Source organism: Dioscorea cayenensis, chromosome 5, assembly GCF_009730915.1.
Source record: "Dioscorea cayenensis subsp. rotundata cultivar TDr96_F1 chromosome 5, TDr96_F1_v2_PseudoChromosome.rev07_lg8_w22 25.fasta, whole genome shotgun sequence".
NCBI classification, from domain to species: domain Eukaryota; kingdom Viridiplantae; phylum Streptophyta; class Magnoliopsida; order Dioscoreales; family Dioscoreaceae; genus Dioscorea; species Dioscorea cayenensis.
Window position 1 is genome coordinate 950,509 of NC_052475.1, and position 20,136 is coordinate 970,644.

Consider the following 20,136-nt stretch of genomic DNA (forward strand, 5'->3'; position numbering starts at 1 on the left):
CAAGTTCTTTACATTAATAAAAGATATATATATATATAATCTTAGTTCTAACAAACTTTTAAAGCCTCAGTGGTAGTATCAATTTTCACTCATAAATATATAGATTGCATATGAAAATTTTATATAAAACACATAAATTGGACTCTATATATTAAAAAAAATTAATTCAATCCAAATAAACATATTTAAACTATATTATAAACTTATAATAATCCTTAAATATTTGGATTGTGTATGACAATAATTATAATTTTAGATATCTGTCAATTTATTTATATCATATTATTCAAAGAAAGAAAACTTCATTACGTACATATCTCTATCATTATTTTAGTCATTGAGAGGTCACATCGACTCAAGCCCTCACCCTTCTTCCATTACTCTATGGAAGTTTGTTTTAGAGTTTTCCGACACCAAAAAAAATAACCTAATTGGATTAATCATATTTCTTTTCTTTTTTTTTTAAATAATAATTGGTTGAGGTAATAGTATTAGGCCTTCAACCGGCATTATGTTTGGGCCTCTCTAATAGTAATGAAGTGGGATTATGACCTTGGGGATTGGTTTGTTTTTGTATCTCAATATAACAAGATATTTTATGGTCATGAAAATTAACTTTATTCATTTTACTTGTTTAAAATAATTGTCATGATAAGAAGTCTACAAGAGCCTTCTTGTTAAATATTAGCATGGTAGTATGGTACAACAGTAATGTACAAAATTAATTAATGTGTTGGCTAATATATATATATATATATATATTCTTACTTGAGGGCAAAAACATCAAATATAAAACTAATGTATATCATAGTAATAATATGGTGTTCAGGGGTGAAAGATCTTTTTATTCTTAATTGGGAATTGTTTATATTGAACAAAGACCTACTTCAAAATTATAGTTAAGGAATATAAAATTTAATTAGCAAAAGGAAATACTAGGCAAGTAGTGCATAGTAATCATAACTATACTATTGCATCAAACTTATTAAACTGCAATTAAACTTCATTAACCTCAATTAGGATTTCTTTACTAGTAACGATGAGTAATGCAAAATTCTTTGCAAAAGATTACTTTTTAGAGAGACACAAAAGCAATAATATATTATGGAATATACAAACATTTTCTTTGTTAACAGTGCAAACAAACCAATTAATCAAGCTCCGATACCAATTAATAATAATAATAAAAAGAATGAAAATGAAATACCTAAAATATAAAGGACCATGATTTGAAATCTTTTTTAATCATTTTTTTTCCCAAAGGAAGAAGTGGAACAAATTGAATTTGGACCAAGTATTCAATATTATTGAAACAATTCAAGTCTTTCAAACAAAATCACTATTTAAAAATTTCATGAATGACATCTTTGAAAATTTGAAGTCAGTCAAATATTCTTATGGATTTTTAAAAAAATTAATTAGAGATAATAGAAGTTACAATTATGCGCAAGTATCCACCTGATCAACCCTCCACAAGATTGAGTTATAGTTCTCATTCAAATAAGATTTATATGAATTGCACCGCTTAGAAAATATTTTTAAAAATTTAAGAACAAAATACAAAATAAAATTTTTCTTAAGAGAAAAACTTTCAATTGGAATCAATATTATGTCACATGTTTTTTGGGCCAAGTTAAAAATAGAACTTTGCTCTAATAATTGAATCAAAAACTATAAAATACTTAAGTTTAACAAATTTTTCAAAGTTTAATGATTGAATCATCACTTTTCACCTATAACAGCTTGCATATGAATATCTTATATTGACAATGTAAATTAAATTCTATCTAATGTAAAAATATATCATAATAATAATTATAAAATATATATGTTAATGTATTTATGATACAGTTATTATATAGTATTATTTTTATTTAATAGTCTCAAAATATAGATGAACAATCCCTTTAATGACTTTTATACATTCAAAGAACTAAAATCATGATCATGTTAACATTTTCAATTTTTAATGATTATCTTTCATCATATGTTATTTAATGATAAAAAAGGTTCAAAAAAAAAAAGAAGCAAAAATTAAAGATATTCATTCAATGATCCAGCCAAATGGAGTAGGTGGTAGGAACAACAATGAAAAGTGTGAATCTATGCTTACACACATATATATAAAAGGTGGGGAAAAATATTATCACCTAACATGGATAAGGGTGGGTAAGATTTGGATCTTGAGACAGTGGGGGAATTAGAATTTATGTAAACAATGAACCTTGTCTATCAATTATGTGGGAGAAATTACTATAATACAAAGAAAAGAGAACCAAGTGGGCAATTAATATATATGTTATTAAAACCCTTTCATTTTAAAAATTTTTTTTATGAGGTTGAACCAAACGTATGGCCTTTAGCAAGCAAATGAATCATAAAATGAAATCCCAAGTGCTCTATTACGTAGATCATATAAAATATTTATTTATATACACATCACTTTCATGAAAATGAATCATTAAGGAAGTGTGAGGGTACTAACTGTAAAATCGTTTTCGGACCTTGAAGGTACTTAGATTTATGTTTGTTTGAACATCAAGGTCACATCCATTAATCTCCTATTTGTGATACATCATTGAGTTATAAATGAAACATCTATATCATCTCCAAGTAAACCTATAGTTTCAAATTATACATCTTACTTTTTATATAATATTCATTTACTTTAAACAACTTTGTGGAAAAAAAAAATAATATGAGAGAAATGGCATGTATTGTGACAATCTAGAGTATAAATTACTCTAGAGAAAAAAAAAACAAAATGTTAAGTTAGAGTAGTCACATTTGTTTATTCAAAGGCATGCACAATCACAATTCGCTAGTCAAGCACATGTCTTATCATCAACAATTCAATATGATCCTAATAAGACAAGGCAATGAGTCTGTTGGCTTTCCTTCCCCACCAATCACAACCAAACATAAGGAATTACTATATATGTATATATGTATAGACATATATCATAAGAAAGTAAAAAAGTAATTTTAATGAGAGGAGATTTCAACCACTAGATCGGAACTCATGATATGACATGGGATACTGAAATATCAAATTTTTATTAGAAATAAAACAAAACATATATAAAATTTAGCTAACTATAACTTTTCTTAGAAATTTTGCATAAGTATGTAAATTTTTAAAAATGAGTATCTGTACCATTGTTAATGATAATTTTTTTTTTGAATAAAATGATAAATTTTTCAAAAAAATTCTTTCTTCTTCTAGATTATACATATATTTATATTTTTTTTAAAAAAAAAAAATCATGTGCTAAGATGACTAAGTTGTCACGTAAGCATTTTCATAAAGTCTAGTACCCACTTTATTTATGATTGATATATATATATATATATATATATATATATATATATAATAAACGGGCAAAAAGCTTTCAATATTTTCTACAACTATTCATCAAATAGTTGCTTTTATTCTCAGCATGTAAAATTTTATATCAATTATGTAACAAAGCAACATATATATATATATATATGGAAAAACATCATCTAGGGACATCTCAGATTTTCATCCGATGGCTACTATGGACATCTCTAGATTTGAAATCTAGGGACATCCCTAGATGATGGGTTCTATATATATATATATATATATATATATATACATTCTACTCCACAATGCATTATGCATGTTGTCTCTTAGGTGAGAAGAATCCAATGAGCTAAGTTATTATATAAGCAAAAATATGAAGTTTATAATTAATCTTGAAATTAGAGTATTATATATGAGAGAATAAAATGGACCCTGTTAGGGTTACTAGGTTAGCAAAAGAGTCCAACAAGTCAGCTGTAGTTTAGGATTGCCACCATTGAACAAGAGATGAGAACACCTTATAGAGGTTTTTGTCATCAAACCCTCAAGTGCATGGCCCTACACGTTGCATGAAAAAGGACCATCTTCACTTTAGACTTTTTCTTGTTTATTATATTCATTTATTTCATGTCCTTCCTTTATTTATGGCCCCTCTATTATTGTCATCCTTTTTGTAAAAACCAACGCACATTTATAATATTTTTTACACCTATATATACCCCTACAAACCCTATATATATTAAATATTTTTTTAAAATTTATGTAAGAGATTATTCTGTAAAAAAAATAAAAAAATTATTTCCACACAGAATGATTAAAGGATTATGTCCAATGATTATACTTGTTTAAAATAAACATGAGGTTTTTTATTTTTTTAATATATATAAGATAAGAAAATATTTATCCCATTAAAAAAGGACTAATTTTGACTCAAATATAGTGATATTTATTTATAAAAAATATCAATCTTCCACAAAGAATGATCAAAGGATTATATTCAATGATTTACTTATTTAAAATAAAAGTGAGATTTCTATTTTTTAATATATATAAGATAATAAAATATTAATTTCACCTATTTAAAAGGGACTAAAATTGACCAAATACATTAACATTTATTTATAAAAAATATCAATTTTTCAAAAAAAAAAATTTGATAATTTTTTTAATAAAATATAAATAAATTATGTGTCAGAAATACTTATAAATGTCGAATTAATCTCTTAACACACTTACGGAATATGTTGTGAATAGATCAAAAGAATATAGGTAAATATAAAAAATATATATATATATTTGAAAGACTTTTAAAAAATAAAATATTTATTTATTTATTTATTGGAATAGAAAGTCAAATAATAGTAAATAAAATAAAAATAAAAATAAAATAATGAATGGCGCATGAGGCAAGGTGGGGCAGGGGCGGGCAGGCCACGAGACTGACGCGTGTCCGTAGCGGGCTGCCCAAAGTGACAGGTCTCGAAGTGCGCTAAGAGCGGCATCTCTTCTCATTGGTCGCTTCCTTGACCTCATCCACACCTGGGTCCCACCTTTGCCGACGCTGACGTCGGCCCTAGACAACGACACTTCGTCTCCATCCCCCCACCAGACTCTCTACTCCCAACCACCATCACATCGCCACGTCACCACCCTGACCAATACACGATGACGTGGCATACATTGGAGATGTGGTTGGAAAAGGTTGCGTACGAGAAGGGGTGTAGCAAGGGAAAGGTAAGAGAGGTGGAACACGAGTGGGAAAGGGGACCAACGGTGGCGATGACGTTAGTTGGCACGTGGGAATCCAGACGGAAAGAGTTGGGTGGGACCCGGCCACTTCGGGTCGCGCCTACCACCAATAAGTGCCCGGGAGGGTTGGGCTACGTGTCGTTAAGAGAACCACTCGTGTGCTCAACTGGCAGTGGAGTTTTTCAATTTGGACCTTTGGAAAAGATGAAATTTGTTTGGAATTATAAAGAAAAATTAATTTTGCAAGCCGACAAATAGGGTGTGGTTTATGGCAGTCTTAAGTGGTTGGCAGATGTACATTGGTTGTGTTGATGAACTTGGGATGAATATTATTACTGTTAGATATCATGAACATGACCTAACTTTGCAAACTATATATATAAATGTTAATAGTTCTTGGAGGAAATTAAAAAGTTGTGAGTTTAGTTGTCAAAAGGTGTTTGACTGTGGAGCTAATTAAGGACAGCAGCAATATATTGTTTTGTTTAGTTGGAGATGATCTGAATGCATGGTATTCATGCAAGCATGCATGGGAGTGAAGAAGAAGAAGAAGAAGAAGACTGAACCTTAATATTTTTATTTATGGGAACATGTGCTTCAATATATCAGACATGGAAAGTTATGTGTTTTCTGTATGGAAGACATGGTATTATATTTAACAAGGATTGAATATGAGCACATGGAATGCTTCATGATATTAATAAGTTCTCAATTTTTTGAGTTCCAAAGCATCACATCTGAATGCCAAAGCTTTCCAATTGGTTTCTTTTGATCTCTGAGTCCAGAGTCACTTTCCAGACTAGGAATTGAAGTAAAGAATGGAATAGCTGCACTAGAGTTCTCATAGAAAAGGAGGGACCAGGACTAGTGTTATTACTGAAAAAATACAAGTGTTGCAGCTGAGTGAAAAACTACATTGAAAAAGAGATAGTATATATTTATATAACAAGCTTGAGTTGACTAGACCCTACATTGTTTCCAATTCACAGGCAAACCATGTGGAGACCTGGTGTCCAGTTTGGTACTACAACTGATAAAGAGAGATGATTCAGTGATAGTGAACTTTGTAAACTCTCCTGGTTGATTGTGTTGCTTGGATGAATTCAATTGTTTTATCAAAATCCTCAAAAAGAGATAGATGTGAAGAATTAATAAATAATAAAAATAATAAAGGTATAGATAGATTACCATATGTTTGATGCTTGATATGGTTGTTATTATAAATCAAGCAGGTCTAATATAAGAAATAGACGTTTCCTAGTTCTTAAACTGCTTTATTCCACTCTGACACCTCTGTCAGTTCTTTCACACTCTCTATAAATATAAATATACATATCTAACCAGTATATAATATTATATATTTTTATAACTATCCAATGATGGGAGGGAAAGGGAAGGGGAGGGTCAAATCAACAGAGACTTCACCCTCTTTTGATCTACTCGTAGGTGCACAAGAGCTAGCTGTGTTTGTGATAAGATAAATAGTTTAAGTTAGTAAATAGTAAAACTGGTAAACCATACCTTTAAGAGGAAAAATGGAATAAATATTTATATAATAATAAAAAGAGAAAGGAAAAGATGGCGTGTGGGTGTGAGTGTGGGGTTGTGAGTGGATAATAGTGGTGAAAGATGGGCATCTTTTTTCTACTCCTTTTAAGCACTCTCTTTACTTCTTTTCCTTTTTCATTCTGAGAACAAGAGCAAGAAAGAAAGAAAGAGATGGGAGTTGCAGGAACAACACTCTGACAAGGGTTTCTTCATATATCCATCCATATATCCACACACACACACACGCACATATATATATATATATATATATAACACAAGCAATCTCTTTGAGAGAGAGAGAGAGAGAAAGAAAAGAAGAAGATCATCTTCATTGTTATCACATCTCTCAAGGTATTTCTCATTGAAAACTCAGTTTCTTTTAGTTTATATCTTATGATTATGATGTTTCCTTTCCTTTTAATTTATATATATATATATAATATAAAGATATAGATATATTTGTACGTGATAATTTGCTTTCATCTATGCATGCAATCACTTTGAATTCTTGAAATTTTAAAAGGTATAAACAATGGCGACCTTCTTTCATGGTGCGCCGGAGATGCAATCGGAGAGTCTTCAGACACTGTATCTAATGAACCCAGGCTATGTCGGCTATGCTGACACGGCGGCGCCGGCGAACATGGTGCTTCTCAACCCTTCCTTGAACTCCATCAATCCAATGAGCAACCAACCTCATCAACACTTAGTTGGCATCCCACTCCAACACAACACCACCACAACGACGCCACCACCGGCGGCCATCCCTTCACCGGATTCCAACCCTCGTCTTCACTACAACCTCTGGACACCTGCACCAACCAATAACTCCATCGACATCTCCTTCGGTGCTCGTCGGAACTCTACCATGCCTTTAGCTCAACAAGGTCTTTCTCTAAGTTTATCTCCTCAGCAAACGGTTTATCGTTATGTGCCGGAGCCTGACGTGCCTTCACCGTTGCCGGAGATCACCGAAGAAGTTAGAGTCTCCGGTGGTGGTACTGCTGCCACCACATCGGCTTCGGTGACTTCAAACTGCATGCCAAGCTTGCAGAACGTCTTAATGGGTTCTAAATTCTTAAAGGTGGCACAACAATTGTTAGATGAAGTTGTTAGTGTGGGCAAAGGGTTTGTTAAGAATGACATCGGCATGGTCAAGGCCGGAGGTTCAAAAAACTCGATGAAAGCTCATCGAGAATCTGAAGACAATTGTGAAGGTGAAGCAAGTATGAAAAGAGGGTGTGATCTTAGCACTGCTGAAAGACAAGAACTTCAGATGAAGAAAGCCAAGCTTGTGAACATGTTAGATGAAGTAAGAGTTTATGATGATTTTTAATTATTTATTAATATAATTTTATTTTATTTTATTTTCAATTTACTGATTGATTATTTTTTATATGATAAATAAATGGAAGGTGGAGCAGAGATACAGACAATATCATCACCAAGTGCAAGTAGTGGTTTCGAGTTTTGAAGCAGTGGCCGGACCTGGTTCTGCGAGGACTTACACGGCGCTGGCTTTGCAGACGATATCGAAGCAATTCCGGTGCCTGAGAGATGCCATCTCCGGTCAAATTAAAGCAACAAGCAAGAATTTGGGTGAAGATGAATGTTTAGTAGGGTCTAAGAGTGAAGGTGGATCAAGACTAAGGTTTGTTGATCATCATCTTAGACAACAGCGTGCACTGCAGCAGCTCGGAATGATACAACACAATGCTTGGAGACCGCAGCGAGGATTGCCGGAACGCTCTGTTTCGGTTCTCCGGGCTTGGCTTTTCGAACACTTCCTTCATCCGTGAGTCTTACAACTAAAACTTAATCATTTAATTAGAATTCAACAGCAGCGTTGTCATCCAATGAAATTTTCTTATATATATATATATATATATAATGTTTTTGCAGGTATCCGAAGGATTCAGATAAGATTATGCTTGCGAAACAAACAGGATTGACAAGAAGCCAAGTATCTAACTGGTTCATCAATGCAAGAGTGAGGCTTTGGAAGCCAATGGTGGAGGAGATGTATTTAGAGGAAACAAAGGAACAAGAACATAACAATGGAGAAGATCAGAAGACAAGCAAGAGTGAAGGCAATGAAAATTCAGCAACTAATCAAGAGAGCAACATCAATAGTCCTACAAGGACAGACCAAACAGAGAGTATCAAATCCAATGGCCCATCAATCTCAGCAAGTGTTGCAAACCAAGCTGTTTACAATGACAGTGAGGCCATGATGCATCAACCCAAGCTCAAAAAAGCAAGAATTAATCATGAATTAGCCATCTCCGGTGATCACAATCAAAACGGATACTCTTTAATCGCCGCCGCTGCTGGAACGGTGAATCATATAAGCGGTTTCGATGCATATCAAGTAGGAGATTACACGCCGAGGTTTTCCGGCAATGGAGTTGCTCTCACTCTTGGCTTACCACACTGTGATAGCATCTCTTTATCTGGAGGAGGAGCACAACAAGCTTATCATCTTTCAACTGAGAGTATTAATCCAAGCAGTGAATTCTGCAGTCTCAATAACAACAACAGTAATCAAACAGTAGTGCATGCTTCAAATGCTTATGAGAACATGAACATGCAGAACAGAAAGAGGTTCGCTGCTCAATTGTTGCCAGACTTTGTTGCTTGAATTAAAGAAAGTTTCAGCACCAGCTATAGGTAAAGTTTTATATACTAAGTAAGTGTGTATTTAGGGTGTTTGTATAGTAGTAAAACTAGTGTCATTGAGAGTGTATAGAAGATAGTTTCTGATTAAAGGTTTTATACATGATAGATACATAGATAGATAGATTGGGATACCATTGGTGTTTGGGATTGGTGTAGTTTAGGATTTGGGGATTGTATATTATTTCACTTCTTTAATAACATGAGAAAAATAAAAAAAAATGACAAATGACCATCTTTAAATATATATATATATATATATTATATAAATGCAAGTTTCTATTGTTTGTCAAAGAAGGACATAGACAAAGACCCATTCTATCAATGAAAATGTTTATCTTTGAATTGAAACATGTGGATAGAAGTGTGGCATTTGTTGTGCATCTTGTGATATTATTTTAAGTGTTTGGTGAGGCAATGGAGAGCAATAATTCACAAGGGGAAAGGTATGGGAGCTGTTGGTTTGGAGTTATTAATGGTGGGGCCATGGAGAGAGGGGGACCCACAGGGACTTTTGTTTTTGGTTTTGGGATGGTTGGGGGGGAGGGAAAAAGACAGATGAGAGAGAGAGAGAGAGAGATGCAAAGGTTTTGTTTCTAATTCAATGGGACTTTGCCCACTTTGCTTGTTTTTGCTTTGCCTCCACAATCTTTTAATAAAAGAAAATTAAATAAAGCTTTGGATAAGCACCTCCTTGATTAGTCTTCTATCTAGACTAAAGTCACAATTATCTCCATTCCTAATAAATAAATAAATAAATAAATAAATAAATAAATAAAAAGTTCTTAGCTGTAGAAAACTCCAAAAGAATTAATTATAATCTCAAGCATGACTCTATATTAAATATGATCAATAAAATTTTGCTAGGAATTTACAAAATTATGATTTTTTTTTCTTTTATCTTTATAATAGAGATACACTGTGATGATGAGATTGGTTTTATTGGATTTAGAAATTATGCTTAATTTTTTTATGATATGATTAAAAAATATTTGTGTTTCAGAAAAAGTATTACCCCAAAACGGCTTTTTGACTAATTTATTCATGCACACATAAAGAGAACATGATGAAGAGGAAACCAAAAATTGGTAGAAGAATCAACTACACAACTTGTCCTGACTAATAAATACTTCATGTCTGCTCATTTTTTTTTACATCTGTGGTACTAAATAGTGTACCACAAGAAAAATACAATCTACTCCTGAACCAACAACACACTCAATAAAACAGCCAAAAATACAATCCCCAAACTGAATTTAATTAAGAGGATTGACAATCAGCATGCAAATGTACAGTCAGACGAGGTTCTTAAATTTCAAAGCTTTCGAAGCTCCCTCTGTGGTCAGTTCGAAGTCAGTCGGAGAAAAAAGGTCCATCACCGGAATGTTAGTCACAGCAGGCGAAACTATCCTGCTCTTAGCATTCGTGGCGAAACAACAACCGGAGTGTTCAAACCAAACTATCAGAAATTACAGTAGCCGGCATGGAAGAAGGCGGAGCTGGCATTTGCCGCGTTGCAAGATTGTTAACACCTGCAGGTGTTATGTGACTTCCCATGGTTGGTTCAAGCAAATGAACAAGTGACAAAAATATCTCCATTCGCGTCACATCTCTATTTGCCTGTAATCACACATCACACTTGGAATTTATATGTACAATAATATAATCAGAGATCGATGCAAGTTGTTTCATCAAGTTCAAATGGTTCAAGGGGATAGGAATTAAGACTTGGGAACCGACAAGATAAACAAAATTAGATTTAAAAATCCATGGGTTATGAAATTTCCAAATTAAGAATAAAGATAGTAGTGTACCTCAGCAACAAAGCGCGCCCAGATCTTATCGTCACGGGATTCCATTACCCCTTTCAGTATGGTTAGTCCCATTCCTCTAATCAAGTCAGCAATCTCCAGAAAGAAGCCACGCTCTTCGCAAAGCATCTGCAACAATGTGGAGAGATACACTGGGCATTGTTGGGCATTGAGTAACTAGGAATGGAATGAGAACTGATGAAATGAAGCTTACCTCCACAAGCATTTGACGAGGTGTGTTCAGATCTTCAACAATTATTGGGCATATCATGGACTGGTTACCAACTTCAAATGCCCAAGTCGCGCCACTCTCAAAGCTGTCCTTCAGAAGCAAGCCACCTTCCTTGCTGATGATCTGCACAAACAGAGAATTACGTTTTCCATCCAAGATACAGTAGGCTTATGACTGATACAAAGTCAGTTTAGGGTGCATTTTTTCAATGGTCAAATCATATCATATATATCCTACCAGACCAGATGCAACCTAAAGTCTCAACTATAATAGCACTAGAACCTAGTTATTCTGGTATAACAAGATTAATTAGAAACCTAGAACCCTGATCCAAAGGCAAAACACAAGGCATGACTGACAAAAGACAAACGGTTTTCTCTGGAAAGGGGTAAATCATTTACTGTTGCACCAAAAAAAAAAACAAAAAAAAAAACTAAACCACTCACAATCCAGACAGAATAAATATGCAAACTCCTCCTACAAACACATACCTTAGGCTCCCCGGTTTCCTTGAGCTTGTCTGCATGCTTCGTGACACTTTGCAAGAAAAGCATGTGTTTGATGGTCTTTTCAAGTAATGCATCTATACTGCACTGCTTGCGCAAATAACAATGTAAAGTCAGATACTTCACACTCCTAAGGACAAGAAATTTTCAAGCTGAAAATGAGATATGAAATGGCAGCAAAAGCAGTACCTTTGCCCCATTAGGTACAATTTCACGCAATTCTTTGACACGGTCCTGTATCATCTGGCGATCTTTGGGGCGAGGTCTAGGGCTTTCTCCTGGTCTAGCTCTCTTTCTTGTCAATTTACCAATATCATCCACTCGTTTACATTGAGCACTTGATGCTCTACCAGATTTAATGTTCCGGCCATTGTCCATCCACGGAATGATTGGAGTTCTGCAAGGCTCACTCTTCATGGAGCACTCTTCAGTTTTATCACTGCCACAAGCAGACTTGCCAGTGTTATAAATTGCGGGTTCTGACTTCGATAGCATTGGTAGGCGACCCGAAAAGTTGGTGCCTGTCTGCCCTGATGATGCGACCCAACCAGATGCAGAAGAGCTCCCACGAAATGAAGAACTACTGATATTTGTTATTGAAGTTCTACAAGAGACATCATCATCTGAGTTTTGTTTGGCACCAGACTTGGCTTTTGAGACAACTGCATCCAATAGCTGGTCGTGATAATTATCTAAGAAAATATCAGTACAGGAATTCTCATGATTCAGTGAATCAAAAAAGGGGCCTGTATCCAATGAAGTAATACAAGTGGACACATCAGTATCTAATTCATGAACATTACAGTGGCCTGCTTTGTATTGAATGCCCAATGCATCAAAGAGATCATTTCCAGAACCAGATTGTATAAGCTTTGCAGATTTCCCATCCAATAAACCCATACAACATGGTTCCTCCAGAAACTTTTGCTGACTGTTCACAATGGATTCACCATTCAAGAACCTTTGCTTTTCTTCCAAAGGATTGGAGCTGCTTGTCCAACAATCTGATTGTGACAGAGCACCAAGAGGGTCATAGGAAGCGCCATATTTACCGAATTCAGCAGGAAGGACATCAATACATTGAACTAGATCATTCCCTGAATCTTTTTTTCCCGCAGCAACTATCTTTTGAAAATCTTTCTCCATGAAATGTGTAGACATGGAGTCTTCTGATATCACTTGCTTCCCATATAAATTATTTATCTTGTTGTTCGTCATAAAATTTCTCCCATTACCAGATGGATTATCATGAGAAGTCTTTACCTTTACCTTAAAGTCAGTAGGAAATGAGCTAGTTTCTCCAAAAGCATGTCCAGAAAATTGCCCCTTTCTGTCATAAAATGATCCAACATCAGAACCTGTTTGCTGATAGGAGCTCTTGGATCTACTAGACCTAGTTTGAACTGATTCACTGTTACTTATTGTTGACTTTTTCTCTAGCAGACCACTATTAGATGGAGTGGGTAGCTTCCCAGAAACCGCTAAGCTACTTGAATATACATCTGAAGTCACAGCTAAAGAATTATTCTCAAAACCCGAGCACGAACTATATTCCAACGCCTTCCGATTAAATCTACTACGGGGATCAATTGGCGATACCTGAGCTTTAGAAGCATGACATTCTAGTTGGTTATTCGGATGGCCAGGTTTAGCAATAGTTTCACTGTCTTGGAGCAACATTTTACTGTGAATCGCCTGTGTGGCTGCAGTTGCCATGTTAGCAAGTGTGACTTTAGATACTCCAGAATCTGACTTGACATTGAAGTCCACAGATGTGGAACCACATGGCTGTTCAGCAATTCTTAATGATGTACTTCTTTGGTCAGGCTGAGGAAAGACTCTACCAGAAATAGCAGGTAGAGAACTAACAGCTTGAGCACCGAATTCTCCAGACAGGCAAGTGAAGTCTGGTACTGCAGGTGATGCCTGTACGATGCTGTTTTTGCAAAAAGCTTTTTGAGTGACATCAGATGTAAAGGTTCCTGACACACTCCCCAGCTGCGCAAATAAACACCTCACATGGTTTATAAACCCAATATTCTCAATAACCTGCAAAATATAAGAGGCAGAGGCAGCAATCAAATACATTTGATAATGACAATTTGAAGAAGTCCGCTCTTCATCTTAGAGAGCAAATTGTATCTAAACCAAAATTGTGAGTTCAAGAAAAAATAGGGTATTTGGGTTTGGAGGACTAGCTTTTGAAGTGCTTTAGATTAACAAAAGCAAAAATGGCACACCATGATGAGGGACTTTTGCCAATAATTGGCACCACATAAGACACCATGGTAAAGGAATAGGCCCTGATTTTTTTTTTTTTGGACCTAATTTCTAAATAAATGTATATGAGGGCCTCTTATATAAAACGATATAATATTCTAACTGTTTTAAAAAGTTTAAGAATCGTGAAATCCACATTCTTTTTTTTGAAGGCACGCACTGAGAAGATCACTTACCATTTGGGTAGATCCCAGTTGCACAACACCAAATGGAAGCACAGGAATGATTGCGATTGTCTGCATAACAAACAGCTCTAAAAATTTGTGAGTAGGAACTGGATATTATTATTTTTTATTTAAAATAACAGGATATTATAAAATAAATGATTAACACATGAAACAGAAAAAGAAGAAAATGCTAAGGAAGAAACAAAGGAAAAAAACAAAGCTAGCTGACCTGTATGCCTGCAAGAAACTGGGCCTTCATCTCAGCTGAGATCTACAAAAGGAGAACCAAGAGAAGATGAATATCCTGTTGAATTTTGCCTAATCAACTAACACTGCCTGTTTTTCAGACTAAAGTAAGGGATAATTGAAAATTTTAAAGAACTAAACTTTGCTAACTGTAGGCTATTCTCAAAACTTAGAATTAATAGAAAAACCATAACCGACAATTATACTGTAAAATCGTAGTCAGCTGCTTGACTCATACACAACATTTGAGTCAAGACAATGACTATGCTTTCTTTTCAAATTTTCAACCATTCAGCATCTATTTTTTTTTAGAGAAAATCATAGATTAAATGCTATAATACTTCCAATAGTTTGATTTGCCAGTCACCATGCGTATAAAAAGGTACCAAATTACTCCACAGGTGCTCCCAACATCCACATTGTTGTTTTTCGATCTCAAGATTACCAATATAAAGAAGTTCACAATATTATCTGCAACCTTACAAACTTTAGCTAACTCTTGAAACATTTTTTTTTTTTGACAAGCAGGCACAAGTGCTACTAATTAAGAGAAGTAAAGGATGTGCCCAGGCGTTGAGCACAACTGAAAGCTCATTTAAAGGAACTATTTATTTTAAAATCTGCCTATACTTTAAAGATTTTATGAGAATAATTCTCTAGAAGAAAATATAAGTAATTGGTGCAAAAAATTAAAGTCACATACATCAGATGAGGATAACCCAAGCATATCCCGGAGAATCCATTGATGGTGTCCTGTAAGAACAGCTTGCCCGACCACCCTGCAAGACAGCAACACTAACTAAATTACCTCCGCAAACAATATACACAGCCAAAAAGAAGAACCATCCGACAGAAAAGGACAAGAAGAACAATTTACACACCCCACTCCAACCACATGAACCTGAGATACCATCATCTTCTTAAACAACATGCCAAGTTTATCCTCTGCCTGACTCTCAATCTCAGCATACCAATCATTTGCAGACCCTCTAGTCAAACCCTTCTCCTTGAGTAGCATATCCATTGCATCAAAACCCGAAATGCTAGGCAACCTTTCACAATGTCCATCCTCCCAGACCAATTTCCTGCTAAATTTCAAGGAAAAAAAAAAGAGGTTTCAAATCCAAATAACTCCAAATCTGATACCATGCCTAACTAAAGAAAGACATTTTCCAAGCTAATCTTCTCACAAAGATTGCAGCTTTTTCACATCAGACACCATAACTATCTTTCTAGAAAAAGGAAAAGCTAAGAAACTTCAATCCTCAAATTAAACCATAAAGATCATACTTTTTCAGCAAAGGCAACAAGTGTGATTTTACCAGTTACTGATACAAAAACAAAAATTAATATGACGAAACAAAAGCGTAACTATCACACTTCAATAATTTTTTTTAAAACCCTATCAAATTCAACCAGATTCCCACAGAGTTAGCAATCAAAATCAATTTAAACAAAAACCCTAATCCTCATCCAAAAACCTCAAAAACAGAATAAAGAGATGGTAAATAAACCGAAAACAAAACAAAACAAAACAAAGTTGATTAAGAGCTCACTTCGGATTTCGGCAGCCGATCGCGCGCCAGAAAACCGCGTATGACCACCCGATCTCAACACAGAGCCGTCGCAACGCGTCTCTGAGCAAAAACCCCATTCGCTACGCGTAGAAATCGATCAGCAAGCAAAACCACGATTCAAGTCCAGCACACACACACACAGACACACAGAGAGAGAAAGAGACAGACAGAGAGGTAAAGAGAGGAAACGGAAAGCAAACAACTAGGTAAACAAGGCCATAACTCTCAGCTCCCACGGCAAGACGCCCTGCCAGCCTGCTTAGCTCTCAATCCCGCACTCCTCTTCCTCCCAACCACCGCGCTCCCCTCCTCCACCACCGAACTCCGGCCATCCATCGGACAAAACGCCAGAGGAAAACGAGACCTTTTGTTGGAAATGAGAATCAGGCACGAGTCCCGCGGCCACCCATCATTCCCTCCGCCATTAGAGGGGCATTACGGGAAGATTATTTCTAGAGAGAGAATAGTTTCTAGAGAAAGAATAGTTTTCCTCTCTCTCTCTCTCTTTGTCTTTCTCTTTCTTCCCACACTGTCACTTCACCGCTTCAACGTTTGTGCCACTAAAGAATTCTCTTTCTCTCTCTCACTAAAACATTTGGATTTGTGTTACGTTGTTCCGCAGGAACAATTGAATGAAACCCATCAGTTTCCCGCGGAAACGGATATTTGAAACCGCGTTTCCCCTGGCACTTGATTGGGAAACGAGTTCTTCGCTGCTGGTGTAGGTTTAGCAGCGCGAGAGTGCATCGAACTAAGAGACGCTTTTGGGAAATTTACGGTCCCTGCCATAACTTTTGTCGTTTAGTGCAGCGGGGTAATTTCAAAATTAAATAATTAGTTTATTTTTTAAAAAAATGAATAAATAAATAAATAGGAAATTTTAGAGGCCATGTAGTCATTGTTGGGGTATCTCTACTTGTGGATATAGCCCATTTTTGGTTGGTTTTAATGAAAAGATGATTTCATTTATTTATATTTATTAGATGTAATTTTATTATAAATTATCAAAAAAATATTAGTTTATTTTTATTTCATTTGTTGAATGAAAAACTAATATTTTTGTGGCACTGTATAATTTATATTCTTTTGTTAGTGTGATAATAAGAAGATTGGTCTATCATTAGGATTAATATCCATGTTAATATTATACTGGGAAAAATAAAAAAGAAAAATCGTTGAAATATTAGAACATTCTTAATTAACGAATTTTTGTATTTTTTTTTTTAACCTTTGATTTTATAATTTTTTTAAATGTTTTATTTTAAAATTTTTTGTTATGTTGATAGTTATATCCACTAAACAAAATTCAAATACCCAAATTTAAAGTATATCTAAATTACAAAAAAAAATGTGAGGCACTTAGCTTGAGTGGTTAGTAGTACTAACTCCTAATTTTTGGGGAGGAAAAAAAATTGACAAGAATTCAAATTTCAATATAAGAATTAACTCTTCAGAAGTTTAGACCCATATATATAGATCATCGTAATCCAAGTTGAGGACCCATAAAAATTATTTTTTTTTATAAAAATACTCATAAATAAAATAAATTAAATTAACAAATTGAAGTGACATGTGATGGAACAAATATTTATTTATTTTAATAATACGGACAAATCATGTATTACAAAGATACCAAATCCTAAAAAAAAATCGAATCCTCAATCTTCAGTGCCCGAGTTAACATGCTCATTATCTAATTATTGCCTATAATAATATTCTCATCAAAACAAAAAAAAAATCCTAAAAGTTAAACTTAAATATATTTATATTACATATAAATTAAAAAAAACACAAGATTCAATTGAAATAAATAAATTATTTTATTATTTCTTTTTTGGCAAATGAGAATCCAACTCCAAATGTTTTTACTTATATATATAATATATATAGACAAGGTGGTCACAAGGCAAAGGTGAACAAGAGTGCAAGGGAAGGGGAGAGCTAAAAAGGTCAAAAAGTTAAGGGGGAGTTGGAGAAAAAGAAAGGCACTTTGGATTGGTGTACATCAATGTGCCACCTCTTCTTCTTCTTCTTCCTCTTGTTCTTGATATATATATATATATATATATAGTTTTATTTATTTATATTGCTTGTGATTAATCTTGGACTATTCAAACAGTGGACTTTAACTTAAATCAAATTTCACGCATGTCTTTTTTGTCTTAATCCATTGTACCTTTTGTTTTCTTTGGTCTAACATTACATCTAGTCATTTTCGTTTTTTTGCTTTTCTATGTCAACTTGTTTTTTAATCTCCATTGGTTTTTTTTTAATGTTCATTGTCTTATTCTATTATTCTCTATTTTTATAATATATATTTACAAATTTTTTTAATGAAATGAATAAAATCATAAACATATTAAAAAAATAGAGTAATAAAGTATAAACTAACAAATATGAACAAAATAGAGTGACAACTGAAAGTAAACAAAATACAAACCTAAAACGTCTATTAAAAGTGAAACTTATAGTAAAACAAAAACAGCACCATTAGCTATCATTTCAAAATAAAAATATAAGCAAGACTAAAAGGAAAAAAAAGGGTGATCAATGGCCGCCAATAGAAGGCCTCCACCTAGCACATCTAAATTCTCTATTTTGGCTCATGTATATGTGGATATCTTAAGGTTTTCTTTTTCTTATATTTGTTCTTCGACTGTGAAAGGAACATGTGTCAAATCAATTATTATTTTATTTTAACTCAATTCAACTTTATTAATATATGTGATTTGATGGTTAATCTCCATTGAATAAGCTTTCCCCAAGTGATATTATTACTATTATTATTATTATTATTATTATTATTATTATTATTATTATTTCATGTCTATTAAATATAGTTTTTATGTTTTTTTAAAATAAAAATAAATAACTATATAAAAAAAAAGACAATAGCACATAAATTTTAGATTAAAATCTAAAATAAAGAAAAATCACTAATAGGGAAAAAGAAGATGATTTCACTATATTGAAACTTGGTTACAATAGCGTCAACTCATTTTGATAAAGTTAATTTCATTATAATAAGTTTTAAATAAATATGTTAAATAAATCTTAAATCAATTACAAGTCAGATTAATCTATAATTGATGATATTGGTCTTTGCCTAACTTTGTTGCTCACACAATTAATTTTTTTAAATTACGTAAGATAAAATTTAAATCATAAACTCTAAAAACAAATATTAATAAATAATATTTTTAAAAATCTAAAATAATTATAGGGTACAACAAAATAATTACTATTACATCTCCCTTCCAAATCAAAAGCGGATAATTCAACTATTTGCGATTAATCACCCTCTTATCATTTTTTTTTATTTTTGTTTAAAATGTGGGCAAGTCTCAAACCCTCAACCATTATATTAAAAGAGAATCAAACCCTTGACCCTCTGCCAATGACCTGCGGGTCTATTGGTACACGGGTCGCCGATAGAGCTCTCACAAAGTGGTGAGAGTTCAATTCTCGGCTGAGAGCATATTTCTGGGAGTTGTGAATAGCGGTTGTGTACGAGTGGTTCTTGCGCCCATGTGAGCGCGGTCTCGTCCCCACTTGTTCCACCGAGGCTTGTGCACGTTTTTGAGGTCTCTAGTGGGTTCGCCCTGCTCCTCTTCCCAAAAAAAAACACCCTTGACCTTCTATTTAAGCAAAAAATAAACTATTACTCTTATATTATAGGTAACTAAAAAATAAACTGTTATGCTTATATTGCAGAGGTGATTACTCTCTTAGCAATTGGACTATTAACATTCTAATGATTTATGTTTTTTTCCCTATATATCTATCATTCACTGCTTAGAAACTCTCTCTCTCTCCCTCTCTCTCTCTCTCTCTCTCTCTCTCTCTCTCTATATATATATATATATATATATATATATGGTAGAATATCCAAGTTAGTAATTATATTTTTTTTTCACTATGTTTTTTTAGTCCTCATACTTTGATTTAAATAATCCCGCTCATCTTTGAATGAATACAATTTAGTCCCCCAAAACTGTACTAAATCATAAAAA

At 33.7% G+C, this 20,136-nt stretch overlaps 2 protein-coding genes across 3 annotated transcripts; one reads left to right on the forward strand and one right to left on the reverse strand.

Annotated features, from left to right (window-relative positions):
- The first annotated feature begins 6,755 nt into the window (after window positions 1–6,755).
- Window positions 6,756–9,529, forward strand: LOC120261436 (BEL1-like homeodomain protein 1). The gene is made up of 4 exons (XM_039269322.1): window positions 6,756–6,979; window positions 7,152–7,940; window positions 8,044–8,423; window positions 8,531–9,529. Exons 2-4 carry the CDS (start codon window positions 7,161–7,163, stop codon window positions 9,267–9,269), a joined length of 1,899 nt encoding a protein of 632 aa, XP_039125256.1. The 5' UTR covers window positions 6,756–6,979; window positions 7,152–7,160; the 3' UTR covers window positions 9,270–9,529.
- An 842-nt stretch (window positions 9,530–10,371) lies between these two features.
- On the reverse strand, window positions 10,372–16,927 carry LOC120261025 (transcription factor LHW-like). 2 transcript variants are annotated; one of them, XM_039268681.1, is made up of 10 exons: window positions 16,103–16,927; window positions 15,428–15,634; window positions 15,250–15,325; window positions 14,530–14,571; window positions 14,310–14,369; window positions 12,043–13,902; window positions 11,839–11,940; window positions 11,330–11,470; window positions 11,119–11,244; window positions 10,372–10,924 (listed from the first exon to the last, which is right to left on the reverse strand). In XM_039268681.1, the coding sequence occupies exons 1-10, from the start codon at window positions 16,198–16,200 to the stop codon at window positions 10,754–10,756; spliced, it is 2,883 nt and encodes a 960-aa protein (XP_039124615.1). In that variant the 5' UTR covers window positions 16,201–16,927; the 3' UTR covers window positions 10,372–10,753. The 2 variants fall into 2 exon arrangements, with proteins under 2 accessions (XP_039124615.1, XP_039124617.1); XM_039268683.1 differs by having other exon boundaries at window positions 15,428–15,631; window positions 16,103–16,926.
- Between the last annotated feature and the right edge of the window lie 3,209 nt (window positions 16,928–20,136).